Source organism: Pristis pectinata, chromosome 13 (genome assembly GCF_009764475.1).
Source record: "Pristis pectinata isolate sPriPec2 chromosome 13, sPriPec2.1.pri, whole genome shotgun sequence".
Taxonomy (NCBI): Eukaryota; Metazoa; Chordata; class Chondrichthyes; order Rhinopristiformes; family Pristidae; genus Pristis; species Pristis pectinata.
Window position 1 is genome coordinate 3175267 of NC_067417.1, and position 15428 is coordinate 3190694.

At 44.2% G+C, this 15428-nt stretch overlaps 1 protein-coding gene across 1 annotated transcript in view; it reads left to right on the forward strand.

Moving 5' to 3' along the window:
• The first annotated feature begins 1714 nt into the window (after positions 1-1714).
• Positions 1715-15428, forward strand: part of dync1li2 (dynein, cytoplasmic 1, light intermediate chain 2) — a 90525-nt gene continuing 76811 nt past the window's right edge. Inside the window, exons 1-3 of the mRNA XM_052028156.1 lie at positions 1715-2078; positions 3066-3139; positions 3484-3600. Of these exons, the coding sequence (XP_051884116.1) occupies positions 1993-2078; positions 3066-3139; positions 3484-3600 (277 nt within the window). The 5' untranslated portion in view covers positions 1715-1992. The remainder of the gene's footprint in view (positions 2079-3065; positions 3140-3483; positions 3601-15428) is intronic.

A 15428-nucleotide genomic window follows, 5' to 3' on the forward strand; every position in this document is an offset into this window, starting at 1 on the left:
AACCTACCAATTTTGGGATGTGGGAGGAAACCGGAGCACCTGGGGGAAGCCAAACGATCACAGGGAGAACGTGCAAACTCCACACAGTCAGCACCCAAGGTCAGGATTGAACCGGGGTGTGTGTTGGTAGGTCAGGGTCTGTATTACATGCTCAGGGTCTACAGCAGCACACAGTCTGCTGAAGGAACTCAGCGGGACAGGCAGCACCTGCGGGGGGAAATGAACAGTTGACATTTCAGGTTGAGACCCGCTCAGGGTCTACTGTGATTGGTCAAGGTCTGCATTGCATGCACAGGGGTTGTGTTTGCTTACTCAGATTCTGTGTTTTTTGATCAGGGTTTGTGTTGATTAACCAGGCTCTCTTTATTACTGGGTGCTAGTCTGCACTTCTTGTTCTGCTCAGTCATGCTTTGCATTGTTTGGTCAGGGTTGGTGTTGCTTGGATGGACTCTGTGTTGAGTGCTCAAAAGGACTGCATTTGATTGAGCATGGTCTGTGTTGATTGACTGGGGTCTGTGTTGCATGGCCTGTGTTGATATGTCCTGTCTGTCTGACGATTGGACAGGACTCTATTAATTGTCCAGGACTCTTGTGTTGATTGGCCAGGACTCTTGTGTTGATTGGCTAGGGCTCTGTGATGATTGGCCAGGGCTCTGCGATGATTGGCCAAGGCTCTGCGATGATTGGCCAGGACTCTTGTGTTGATTGGATCGGGCTCTGTGATGATTGGCCAGGGCTCTGTGATGATTGGCCAAGGCTCTGTGATGATTGGCCAGGGCTCTATTAATTAGATCAGATTAGATATATCTTTATTAGTCACATGTACATTGAAATACACAGTGTAGAGTGTCACCACGCTTCCAGCGCCAACATAGCGTGATCACAACTTCCTAACCCATGTGTCTTTGGAATGTGGGAGGAAACCGGAGCACCCGGAGGAAACGGCAGACACGGGGAGAACGTACAAACTCCTTACAGACAGCGGCGGGAATTGAACCCAGGTTGCTGGCGCTGTAACAGGGTTATGCTAACCGCTATGCTATCCTGCCAATTAGCCAGGACTCTTGTGCTGACTGGACAGGGCTCTGTGATAACGGCTAGGGTCGGCAATAATTGGCCAGGGCTCTACGATGATTGGCCAGGCTCTGGGATGGAGACACCAGGTGCCCGATGCTGGAATCTGGAGCAACACAAAAGGCGCTGGAGGGACTCAGCAGGTAACAACAGGATGTATGGAGGGAAATGAACATTTTGGGTCAAGATCCTTCATCTGGTCCAAACTGACTACATCAGTCCGGATTGGCCAATGTCCGTGCCGATCGGTCGGGACTCTGCGCTGATTGGCCAGTGTCCGTGCCGAGCGGTCGGGACTCTGCGCTGATTGGCCAGTGTCCGTGCCGATCGGTCGGGACTCTGCGCTGATTGGCCAGTGTCCGTGCCGATCGGTCGGGACTCTGCGCTGATTGGCCAGTGTCCGTGACGAGCGGTCGGGACTCTGCGCTGATTGGCCAGTGTCCGTGACGATCGGTCGGGACTCTGCGCTGATTGGCCAGTGACTGGGTGAGGCTTCACCTGCAATGACGTAATTGACATCAAAGCCGCTTTCACACGAGTCCTTCTCCTAAAGGCATCTGTCTACACAGCTGCCAGACGTAATTTATTACGAAAACCTACAGAAAACGTGAGAAATAAAAGATTTTACGGAGAATGTCCTGGGTTTGTGTTGCTGCAGAGACCGTGACGTCATCGGACAGCATGGCAGCATCTGTCCAGAAAACTGCCTGAAGTGGTTTCTAACCTTTCCTAATTGAAATTCTAATGCTAGATAACCACTCACAAATTATTTGTGTTACCCGGCGAACACTCTGACGGCTGATTGAACGATAAAACGCGCTGGAGGGCAGGGCGGGGCGGGGCAGCTCGGAGGGGTCCTGCCGTTGCTGGGGGGTGACGTCATTGATCCGGGTCCTGGGGCCGGGCGCAGTGGCGGAGATGGCGCCCGTGGCGGAGAGGAAGGTTGTGGGCGCCGCGGCCGAGAGTCAGGAGGCGGCGGAGGAGGACGAGGGGCAGAACCTGTGGTAGGTCGGGGAGCGGGCGGGCGGCCGGGTGAGTTGCCGGCCGGTCAGCCGGCCGGCCGGGGGAGGTGGGGAGCCGGGGACTGCGGGCGGGCGGGTCGGGCGACCGGTGCGGGCGGGCCCTCCTTCATTCCCTTCCTCTCGGGCCGCCTCCCCGCTCAGTCGCTGCGCGGGCGGGCGGGCAGGTTTCCTAAAACCCTCTGGTCTTGTTGATCCACCTCCCCCTCTGCCCTTCCACATCTCCTCCTCCCGCTCTGTCCAACCCAAGCACCGTGAGCTCGGGTCCCCCCCCCCCGTCTGAAACAAAACTGTAACACAAGCTGTTATAGTTATAAAATTACAACACAAGCTGCCCAAATAAAATCATCAGCCGCTGTAAATAACTGGGGTGAGGCTGCATCGGTGAAGGGACAGACCTGAAACGTCCACCCTCAGCCATTGCTTGACCTGCTGGACATTTCCAACATTTCCTGCTTGGTATGCCAAAATTCCTGTTGTACTGTTGGACGGGCTGCCTTTGGATGGGATGAATATTACAGTACTGTTGAATGCTGTAAAACTATAGAAGCATAATTTAAATTAACTTCAATTACAGTGTTTATTTTTTATAATGGAACTGTTTAAGGAAAGATTTTGAAATTATATTTTAGTATTGCCTTCTGGGGTAACAGAGATGCTGCTCAAAGCGCTTTAATGTTCACCTATCTTGCAGGAGAGCAGGGGGAGTTCTAGGTCAATGTTTATTCCTTGCCCCACATATTTAAACTAAATTGCTTGGTCATTTCGGGTCATTGTGTGCAAATTAATAATGTAGTGCCTGAGGAGGCCACACAGCCGATCCCACCATTCAGTGTGGTCATGTTGCTCACATCAGCTCTGCACTTCCTACATTAATACAGTGATTGCAGGTCTGAGAAAGTTGTCATCGCCCGTGAAGTGCTTTGATGTGACTGAAAGAAATGATATCAAATCTGAGTGTTTTTCTTTCAGGACCTCAATCCTCAGTGAAGTGTCTACCAGATCTCGGTCGAAACTGCCCACTGGGAAAAATATTCTTGTGTTAGGTAAGCCTGTGACTAACCATGCATGCTTGTCCTAAAATCAGAAAATATTTACATAGAATAATGCAAATCCTATGTGTTAAATCCCAGCATAATTTGGGGAGGCAGCTGGAAGTTGAGGACAAATATTACAGTACTGTTGAATACTATAAAATGATAGAAGCATAATTTCAATTAACTTCAATTATAGTGTTTACTTATTTTTATAATGGAACTGTTTAAGGAAAGATTTTTAAATTATATTTTAGTATTACCTTTTGGGGGATATCATCTGTCTATTTGTTACTTAACATTTATTTAGTTAGTGGCCTTTATTACTAAATTGACTGAATGCTGAATTTCTGTAGGTGAGGATGGATCAGGCAAGACAACACTCATGGCCAAGCTCCAGGGTGCAGAACACAACAAGAAAGGGAGGGGCCTGGAATATTTGTATCTGAATATACACGACGAAGACAGAGATGGTTAGTGAGTCATCTATGAAATAATTTGTGTGTGATGTAGTTCTTTACTTTTTAATCATGTTCTCTACCATATTCTATACTTTCTTTGTAAGGTTTGAATGTTTTAGTTCAGTGAAGGCAGGGAGGATGATTGTGGTATTATAAATTGATATTGCAAGTTGTCTTGTTGACAAGCTGCACTTAAAATGATTACAGCAAATTCTTCGCTCTGGCTTGGTCAATCTATGATGAATTGCTGAGCGAAGCAGACCAGTGGGAATGAGCCCAAGGCCTTACTGAAATATCCCGAGTCATCAGGAGTGACATGTCTGGAAAGGTGCTGTGTTGTACAGTTAGAATGAATTGTATGTAATTCAGCAAGTGTTTACAATAGTAAGGTAAAGAATACTGTGAAACAACAGATTGTCTTTGGGAAGGAAAACAATCGTGAGTTGTGGATTCATGTCCAACTTTATATTGGAGCACAAACTAGACTGGTGTTCCAATGCATTGTTGAGGCAGTGCTGTCTTTGGAGGTGAAGGCCTCATTTGTTTCCTGATGGATGTGAAACATCCCACAGTAACATTGTAAGACGAATGGGCAAATTATTCCTTGTTCCTCAATCTTTCTCTCTGACTTAAACATTATACTAATGACACTGCTGTTTGTGACAGTTTGCTGTGTTCTTTACATGCAATAATACTGTGAGTGCTTGGGCTATCTTGAAGTTGTGGTCAGTGCTATATAGATGTAAGCCTTTTTATTTTTAAGAGTGAACAACTGGCAATCTAGTGCATAATCGGATGAAAACATGAATTTTATTTAATTTGGATGCTTTTCAATTCAAGCATGAGTTGGGAAGGTTTTGATGTTGGCTAATAGGCTGGTTGGAGATGCATCGTAAAGGGGGTAACTGAAGTAAAACATGTTTTAAGTTTTTTTTAAAGGCAGTTGTTTTGAGTCAGCTTTTAGAACCGTAGGAAATATTTCCATGTTGTGATTTATTCTGAAGATTAAATGTTGCCTGGAATGATGAGCTGTAGTTATGTGGAGAAACTGGATAAGTGGGGTTCATTCTCACTGGAACATAGGAAGCTGAGGGGTGGGTTTACAGAGATTCATGAAATTGAAGGGCATAGATGGTCAGAATCTTTTTCCCAGAGCAAGGGGAGTCTAGAACTAGAGGACACAGGCTTGAGGGGAGAAACTTAAAGGAGATCTGAGGGCTACGTTTTTCACAGTGTGTAGTGAATATCTGGAACGAGCTGCCAGAGGAAGTGGTGGAGACAGATACAACATTTAAAAAGCTATTTGGACAGGTACAATGGATAGTTAAGGCATAGAGAGATACAGGCCTAATGCAGACAAATGGGATTAGAATAGATGGGCATCAGTTGGCGTGGGTGAGGTGGGCTGATTGGGCCCATTTCTGTGACTCTGAGTTAAAAATTATTTGCCATTACAAGTAGAATTCTATCAAGTGAATTGTTTCAGGAATAAATGCCTTGTGAACTCTGAGCTGTCTGTTGTTCACTGCTACACAAAACCACGTGGACCAAAAGATCCAAGGTTTTGCATGCATTAGTTGACATCATTGGCTTTGAGTTTCTTGGTGAGGAAATAGTCCCATTAGTTATTGCTGCCTCGTGTTGTAAAGTGCATGAGTTCTACTGGAGAGCAGAATTGTGCTTCTTTGCAATGTCCTGATTCCTGTTTGGGTTATTTGACCAGAGTAACAGACTGCTGTCTGTGGATCTGGATTAATTGAATAATTTTAAGATTCAGGCCTGAGGGAAGAAATGTTCTGTATTTATTGTACTTTATAAAGAAAATTTAAAAACAAGACATTGCTGTGAATATATAAGGCCTTCCACTTTCCACAATGGTTTGATTTGACAACTAATGAGTTGGCTTTGCTGAATTACTTCACCTTAACCTGGTTATTGGAAGATGACACGGTTCTTATGTAGTTTCTCAGCATTTGTTTGCTTCTGAGCTTCTTGTGTTCTTTGCAGCATTTTGTTTCAGTTCACTGGCTGCTCAATTTTAGCAATGGATCCTGAAGTTGACAGATTTGGGGCGTTTTATGTACTGAATGCTGTGACCTGTGTAATATTCACCTGGCTTGTCTATAGAATAGACTAACTACCTTATCTACAGGCTTGTTGGCATAGCAGTGCACAGGGAGGGAGAACTGTTTGAGAGATTCCACCCTTGGGTGGAGATTGCAGTTCTCTGAATGTGATTCAGGTGGCTGCCACAGATACCAAAGGCCTGAGTTCTGCCAACACTTGTCCAGCACTCCATAGATCTGAGCTTCTAACTCCATGGCTTCCCCACTATAGCATCAACTGCTTTTGCCTCATTTCAATGCATGTGCTCAAATACCTATCAACCTTGGTCATGCCCAACTTCAGTTATTCCAGTCCTCTTCTCATGGCCTTTCATTCAGCATACTGCAAACTTCAGCTCATTACAGCACCCTGCTTGCCCAGTCCTTGTTGACCACCTTTGACTTCAGGCCCCTCAACAGCTCCAATTTAAAATTCACACTTCACATGTTTAGATGTCATCTTGGTTCTGCCTCTACCATTCTGTAAGCTGCTGCAGCTTTAAAATTCCCATCTTCCTTCCCCTCCGAGTTGTCCGTTCTACTGGCAAAAGGTTGTGTTCAACCACTTACCCCACTATTGCCGATCCCACTCTCACATATCCTGTAAGGATCATAGAGAGAAACCGCAGGGAAACAGGCCCTTCAGTCCATTGTCTGCACCAGAAACCCATTTACACTAATCCCTACTCTAGGAAATCACTGCAGGAGTTCCTCATGGTAGTGTCTTAGGCCCAATCATCTTCAGCTACTTCATTGATGGTGTTGTTCAGCAAGATCTAGACAACAATCAGGCATGGGGTATTGTGGCAAGTGCGAGGCCATCTTCAACCTGCTCTTGAAGCTCGATGGTATTTCTATCATCAAGACCTCCAACATCATGGAGGTCACTATTGACCAGAACCTCAATTGGACCAGACACACGCATGTTGCTGGTCAGGGCTCGGTACTCGGCAGCAAGTGTTGCACTGCCTTGCATCCCAAATCTTTCTACTGTCTATGAGGCACAAATCAGGAGTGTGATGAATTATTCTCCATTGGCTGGATAAACTTTGAGCTTGACACCAAAGCGGTCCATTTCATTGGCACGCTATTCACCACCCTATATATTCCCTCTATCAATAGTACACAGTGACTGCAGTGTGTACCACCTCCAAAATGCACACTGTAGCCATTTGTCCAGGCTACTTCAAAGCCACCTCCCAATTACCATCAAGGGTGTCAATCAGAGGCAAACACCAGCACTGCAGGTTCTCCAAGTTGCACACCATCCTGAATTGGGAATGTATTGTTGAATCTTCATCTCTGGGTCTAAATCCTGGAGCTTCCTCCCTAGTAGCACTGGACCACCTTCACTTGAAGGACTGCTGCGATTCAAGAAGATGAATCACCCCAACTGTATAAAACATTGATCAGACCTCAGCTGAGTGTTGTGTGCAGTTCTGGACATGACACTACAGTGCTGGAGAAAGTACAGAGGTGATTTGCCAGGATTTTGGCTGGAATGAATGGTTTCAGTTAGGAGGAGAGACTGGAGAATCTGGGTCTGTTTTCCCTTGAGTGGAGGGGACGTGATTGAGGTATATAAAACTGAGGGGTGTAAATAAGATAGACTGCAAGAAACATCCTCATATCAGAAATAGATAAAACTAGAAGACATGGATTTAGGGTAAGGAGGGAGAGATTTAGAGGGAATCTGAAGGCGAGTACATGAAATACACTGCTGGAGAGAGTAGTGGAAGCAGAGTTACTGATGGTCTTTAACAAGTACCTTGATGAACACTTGAATGACCTGGACATTGAAGGCTGTGGGCCAAGTGTTAGAAGATGGAATTAATACAGACGGGTGCCCACTGGTTGGCGTGGACCTGCTGGGCTGAATGTTCTGTTTCCAGGCTATATGATTCTCTGAGTCATAGTCATACAGCACAGAAACAGTCCCTTTGGCCCAACTTGTCCATGCTGACCAAGATGTCTATCTGAGCTGGTCCCATTTGCCTATGTTTGGCCCATATCCCTCTAAACCTTTTCTATCCATGTACCGTCTTTTAAATGTTGCAATAGTACCCACCTCTACAGCTTCCTTTGGCAGCTCATTCCACAAACTCAGCACCCTCTGTGTGAAAAAAGTTGCCCCTCTCGTCTTTTAATTAGTCACTCTCATCTTAAATCTCTGTCCTATAGTTTTAAACTCCCCTAACCTGGGGAAAAAGTGACCATCAACCTTATCTGTGCTCCTCATGATTTTATATACCTCTGTAAGATCATCCCTTGGCTTACTATGCTCTGGGGGGTGGGGACACGTCCCAATCTTTCATAACTCAAGCCTTCCCATCCTGGTAACACCCTTGTGAATCTTTTCTGCACCCTTTATGACTTGTTGGCTCAACACTTGCACAGAAATTGGGGGTGGCAATAAATGCTGGCATTGTTGGGGATGCCCAGATCCCAGACAATTGTAGAAGAAATAGTGTAAACCAAGAAATTTATGCTAAAACATTACATATTTTTAATCATATAAGAGGAAGTTATTAGCCATGAGAGATGTTCCGGTAACTAGAAGTCACAGATTTCATGCAACTTTGGTGGAACACACAATGGTGGAAGTTGAATCATTAGTAATTGTGCTGTGGTAGGGAGCAGGGCAGTGGACTTGATTGGAGATTTGGATGACTAAATAGGCAGTAATTGGAAGAAAAAAGGCCATTGGTTTTATGCACAGTTTTTAAATTGTTTTCAACTGCCTCTAGCCCTGCCCCTCCCCATCTCTTGCAGCTCTATGATCCATTGCTTCTCCAGTTTTGCCCTCTTGCTTTATTTAGATTTTCTCTGCTTTATCTTCAACATGTGGGGAAGAGGGATTAGATTAATCAGGGGTCATTGGTTTAATTAGTTTGGCACAACATTGTGGGCTGAAGGAACTGTGCTGTACTGTACTTACAGCAATTAGCCACTGGAAATCTCTGCCTAAATCTGTTTTGCTACCCCCCCCCCCTCTTTTTTTGTAAAGAGCTCAGTTTAGCGATGTTGAAGGTGAAATCTATGTACAATAGAGGCAGTTATGGTTTGATGATTTGTAGTTCAAATAGTCTGATTTGTGCATTTATTGAATCTTGGCCTTGTTTACAGTTCCCCTGATGTCTATTTGAGGAGGATGAGGTTTTGCGTGAAAAGCAGTATTGTTGTTTCTTGCTTTAGGGACATTTTTCCCTTTTGCATGATATTTGCTTTGACACTTTTTGGATTCTTGGAGCTGGCTCCCTGAGTTAGTGACTATAATCTGCTTTTGGGGGGGAGGGGGGCAGAGGGGGAAACTGGGTTGAAGCATGTGTTGCCCTTAAGCCTTGGCCTTCCAAAGCAAATGGTGTCAGTGTAAGAGTAGTGTACTTGATGCAGTGTTAGCTTCAGATCCTTTCAAATCCTTTAGATGCAAGTTTCCTCCTCACACTGATTATATTATATAATGTGATATGAGTTTGGGTAGACTCATTCTGGGAGAGTTCCCTTGGCCCCCAGTTTCCACCCCACCAGTCTCCATAATCAACTGATCATCCGTTGCAATTTCTGCACCTTTAATGAGATTCCACCACCAGGTGCATCTTCTCCACCATCGCACCCCCCCCCCCCCCTTCAGCATTACATAGGGACAGTTCCAGTTCGCAATTCCTTGTTGCTCATTCATCTCCTTCAACCACCCCTGTTCTCGAGGCATTTTCCTTGCGAATGTGGGAGATGCAATATAGACCATAAGACATAGGAACAGAATTAGGCCATTTGGCTCATTAAGTCTGCTCCACCATTCAATCATGGCTGATTCGTTTTTCCCTCTCAACCCCATTCTCCTGCCTTCTCCCCATAACCTTTGTCACCCTTACTAATCAAGAATTTGTCAACCTCCATTTTAAATATACTCAATGATTTGGCCTCAGCCATCTGTGGCAATGAATTCCACAGATTCGCTGCCTCCTGGCTAAAGAAATTCCTCATCTGTTCTAAAGGGATGTCCTTCTATTGAGTCTGTGCTCTCTGGTCCTAGACTCTCCCACTACTGGAAACATCCTCTCCACGTCCACTCTATCCAGGCCTTGATATTCAGTAGGTTTCAATGAGATTTCACCTGCCCCCCCCCCCCCCCCCCCAAAAAAAATCCTTCTAAACTCCAGTGAGTACTGGCCCAGAGCATCAAATGCTCCTCATACGTTAACTCTTTCATCCCCAGGATCATTCTCATAAACCACCTCTGGACCCTCTCCAACACCAGCACATCCTTTGATATGGGGCCCAAAACTGTTCACAATACAAAATGTGGTCTGATCAATGCCTTATAAAGCATCAGCATTACATCCTTCCTTTTATATTCTTGTCCTCTTGAAATGAATGCTAACGTTGCATTTGCCTTCCTTACTACTGACTCAACCTGCAAGTTAACCTTTAGGGAATCCTGCACTAGGACTCCCAAGTCCCCTTGGACCTCCGATTTATGAATTCGCTCCCTGTTTAGAAAACAGTCTACACCTTTATTCCATGACTGTGCACTTCCCTATGCTGTATTTCATCAGCTGCTTCTTTACCCATTCTCCCAACCTGTCCAAGTCCTTCTGCAGACTCCCTGCTTCCTCAACACTACCTGCCCCTCCACCTATCTTTGAATCATCTGCAAACGTGACCACAAAACCATCAATTCCATCACCCAGATCATTAGCATATAATGTGAAAAGTAGCAGACCCAACACTGACCCAGAAAAGGCCCCCTTCATTCCCACTCTTTACCGTCTGCCAATCCTCTATCCATGCTAGTACCTTTCCTGTAATACCATGGGGTCCTATCTTGTTTAGCAGCCTCATGTGTGGCACCTTGTCAAAGGTCGCCTGAAAACCCAAGTAAACAACATCCTCTGACTCTCCTTTGTCTGTCCTGCCTGTTATTTCCTCAAAGAATTCTAACAGATTTGTGAGGCAATGTCTCCCCTTAAGGAAACCATTCTGACCGGCCTATTTTATGAGCTTCCAAGTACCCTGAAACCTCATCCTTAATAATGGACTCTAACCAATCACTGAAGTCAGGCTAACTGGCCTATAATTTTCTCTTTTGCCTCCTTCCTTAGAGTGGAGTGACATTTGCAATTTTCCAGTCCTCTGGAACCATTCCTGACTTCGGTGATTCTTGAAAGATCTCTACTAATGCATCCACAATCTCTTTAGCTACCTCTTTCAAAACCCTGGGGTGTAGTCCATCTGGTCCAGGTGACTTGCCCACCTTCAGACCTTTCAGCTTCCCAAGCACCTTTCTCCTTAGTAATAGCGATTACACTCACTTCTGCCCCCTGACTCTTGAATTTCTGGCATGTTGCCGGTGTCTTCCACAGTGAAGACTGATTCAGAATTACTTATTCAGTTTGTCTGCCATTTCTTTGTTCCCCATTACTACCTCTCCAATGTCATTTTCCAGCGGTCTGATGTCCACTCTTGCTTCTCTTTTGCTCTCGATATATCTGAAAAAACTTTTGGTATCCTCTTTTATATTATTGGCTAGCTTACCTTCATATTTCATCTTTTCTCCCCTTATTGCTTTCTTTAGTTTGTTTTTAAAAGCTTCCCAATCTTCTAGCTTCTCACTAATTTTTGCAATATTGTATGCCCTCTCTTTTGCTTTTATGCTGTCTTTGACTTCCCTTGTCAGCCACAGTTGCCTCGTCCTCTCTCTAGAATGCTGCTGCTTCTTTGGGATGAACTGATCTTGCATCTTCCGAATTACTCCCAGAAACTCCTGCCATTCCTGCTCTATCGTCATCCCTGCTTGGGTCCCCTTCCAATCAACTTTGGCCAGCTCCTCTCTCATGACTCTGTAGTTACCTTAACTATAATACCAATACATCTTATTTTAGCTTCTCCCTCTCAAACTGCAGGGTGGATTCTATCCTTTTATGATCACTGCCTCCTAAAGGTTTATGTCCTTGTACCCCTTCCCACCATCCAGGGACCCAAACAGTAGCACTTCTGTCAATCTATGCATTGAATCCTGTGTTATCTCCTACGCATATTTGATGAAAGTAAGGGGTGACCTTGAGCTTCCTGTTGTCTATCATTTGAAGTCTTCATCCCACCCCTGCTCTTGCCTAGCTGTCTGGCCTCCTGCACTGTTACAATGAGGCCCAACATAAGCTTGAGGAACTGTACCTCATCTTTTGTCTCTATTGAATTCACCAGCTTCAGAAAATTCGCTTCCTGTATTGGAACTGACTATTCCTGCAGTAGATCATCTACCTGCTCAGGTTTTCTCTCTCCATGAGCATGCCTGACTTGGGCATTTCCTCCTGCTTTGCATTTTGCAGCTTTTACACTCATTTGGTTCTCTCTCTAACTGTCCTTATCTCAGTTTTTTTGTTATGTCTCTTTTGGTGCTCTAATCACCTCTGATTTCTACATTAATAGCTTATCCCCACAGCAGCCCTGGTCACTCTACCAGAGGTATTCCCTTTGCCTTATTTCTCCCATCTCCCCACTCCCAAACTTAAAACTATCTTGTTTTGATGAAGTGTCTTCCACCTGGAATGTTAACTCGTTTCTTTATCCAAGATGTTGTCTGACCTATTGAATGTTTCTAAAATCTTCTGTGTTTTTATATCAGTCTAGATATTGTTTAGCGGGTGTAAATTCATTCCAAGCTTGCTAAATGGCTCCCTGTGTACTGCTTTGGTGCCTGTCATGATTGACAATGACTTGCTGTATTGGTTTTGTGGGTGCTGAGGTGATAGACGAACATTGTGGGAACTCTAGATGGCCCCACAGACCAGGAAAAATGGCATCTGATGGAATGGCAGGTAGTTGTTAAGTGGTGCACTTCCACTGTTTATACTAGGTTTGCATGTGCTCCCGATGCATGTGCTCCCGATGCATGAGCCGGGTTCGCTGCCATCCTGAATGTTGCTGCTCCACATTTGACTTGAGCCGAATCGTTTCCTCTTGTCCATCTTATAATCTCTTCCCATGACAGAGCTTGGGATAGCCTGTCTCGATCAGGAGTCTGTGTCTGGTATGCAAACAATGTTGCCTGTAAAACAGCTGACTGCATGTAATTAGGGTCTTAGTGCAGGAATGTTCATTTGGGAGAGGACATTGACATTGGTTGGTTTATTTTTCAGTGAATATGGAGGATTTTGCAGAAACATCATTGGTATCTTCCCAGTGTTTTGACATGCTTACTGGTAGTCCAATTCCCAGCAGCATATAAGAGGGCAGGGATTGCTGTGGCCTAGGGAGCCAGGAGTTTTGTCTGGTTTAAGGTCTTGATTTTCAAACTGTTGCACCAATGATTGCATTTCAAATGCTGGGTATAAAACACTTGGGCATATTGAGATTGTAAATTGTAAGTTTGCTCTTTAAGTTGAACAATAACCATCTGTTCAGCAATTCAGATGGTTGCATTAGGAAATAAAAATGCTGTATTAAACTCCTTTTGGAATTATTTGGGTCAAGAAGGTGATTTTTTTTTTCTTTGAATTCTTCTCAATGGAAGTTGGCTTTCATTATGCTGTTCAGTTTCTTTGGGGTTACTGTACAGCACAGGCAGTCATTGATAAGATATAAAATCTCTTTATTAGTCATGTACATTGAAACACACAGTGAAATGTATCTTTTTGCGTAGTGTTCTGGGGGCAGCCCGCAAGTGTCGCCACGCTTCCTGTGCCAACATAGCGTGCCCACAACTTCCTAATCTGTACATCTTTGTAATGTGGGAGGAAACCCACGCAGACACGGGAGAACGTACAAACTCCTTGCGGACAGTTGCCGGAATTGAACCTGGGTCGCTGGCGCTGTAATAGCGTTACACTAACCACTATGCTACATTGGTCAAATGTCTCCAGTTTGGTTCCCTCTTCACTTGTCCTAAAGCTGTAAGCTACTTTGTTTCGTGTATTTTTGAAAGTTCTGACTATTCTTTAGGTAGCACTTTATAGATTACAACAACTTGTTACATAAAGAATCTTTTCCTTGTGTTGCTTCAGGTTATTTCACATTTATTTTAAATCCTTGACTGCCGGTTACTGACATTGCAGCCACTGGAAACAACTTATTTGGTAGTAAACATGATTTTGAACAACTTTGTAAATTGCTCCTTACTCTGCTCAAGGGAGAACAATCCCATTTTCTCTGTTCTTTCCATAAAACTGAAGTCCATTATCCCTGGGACCATTCTGTTCAATCTCTTCTGCATCCTCCCTGAAGTCTTGTCATCCTTTCAGGAGTTTGGTATCCAGAAAGGTGTACAATATTGCTGAGTCTTGACTAGTGTTTCAGATGTTTAGCTTAATTTCCTTTTGTTTTATTAATAAAAGTAAAGAGTACAATGAACCTTGGTGTCATATTAACCCCAGCATGAACTTTGGACCATATATCCACAACCTCAACAAAACCATTTACCTTCACCTTGTAATGCTGCCTGATTTGCTGAAACCCTTACTCATGCTTTAGTTATCTTTTGGATTTGACCATTCCAGCACTATTCTGGCTGCCTTCTCACATTCAAGGCTTCATAAACAGGATGAGGAAATACCTGCTGTCTGCCCTAACTCTCACCAAGTCCTCGAACATTGTACTAAATTTGTACTTTTCAGAGTCTCCTTACTGACAACTGGTAAAAGGTATACCTAGCCATATTCAAACTCTCGTAATTACAAAGATAATGTACAAGCATGCACTGCTTTTGGACAGTGTGCTGTCTGTCAAGATGTCAGCTTGTTTGACAGGCTTCCTTTCATTCTGAGACCCACTCTCAGGGTCTTTCCTTACAAGTGTTGGTCCAATGGTGTCTTTGCAGTCCCTGGTTGTGTTGTCCAATGTTTGGTGAGGGTCAACTCCAATTTCCAAAATGCATCCCCCTCATTCCTTCTGTTCTCCAATAAGAAGATACAACATTGATAGTCCAGTCCAAGTCTGACACATCTTTGCCCTGTTGCAGCCAGATTATTGGCTGCCACAGTATCACCTCCATTTCCCACTTCAATTGTATAGCATCCTAGTTATTGGTACTGACCAATCAGGACAGATGAGCATGGAGTTGATGTAATTTCATACAGGGACCTCCTTCTGCAGTGGATCTCATGATCAAGTCTCTTCATTTGCATATTTCATTGTCTTAAGCGAAGGTTCAAATTATCTTTTAGTCCCAATTAATGAGGGCTCTGAGTCCTTGAATCTTAGTAAAACAACCTAACTTCCCAATTCATTATCTCTGCTTAGTGAAGCTGAGAGAATATAATAACAAAGGTATTATCCCTTCTCATGTTGGTTTGGTTCATCCTGTGATCAATCAGTCCTGGAGCTTCATTCAATTAAGTCATTATCAATCTCTTTACTGATGTTTTCTTTACACACACCAGACCATTACCTTCCTTGTATGTCCATTCTTCTGTCCTGGGATGGTTGTTTTTCACCCTCTCCCACAACTTTAACTTTCTTTCTTTACAGATGCTACTTGTACTTGCAAAGTACTTCTAGTATTTTCTGTTTTCAACACTGTAGTCCAGTGCTTGTACTGAAGTTCTGAGCAAGAGAACGAGGGAACAAATGTACTGAAACTGGTAATTGAGGCCTTTTATCAGGTTGCATGAATCAGAAATAGAACAGTACTTTCTGATACTGATACTGATGTAAGTGTTGCAATCCTCTGCCTTATGGAATAGAACAGAAAGTGTTGGAAATTCTTAGTTTTTGAGAACTTGTGGGATGTGGGCAGTT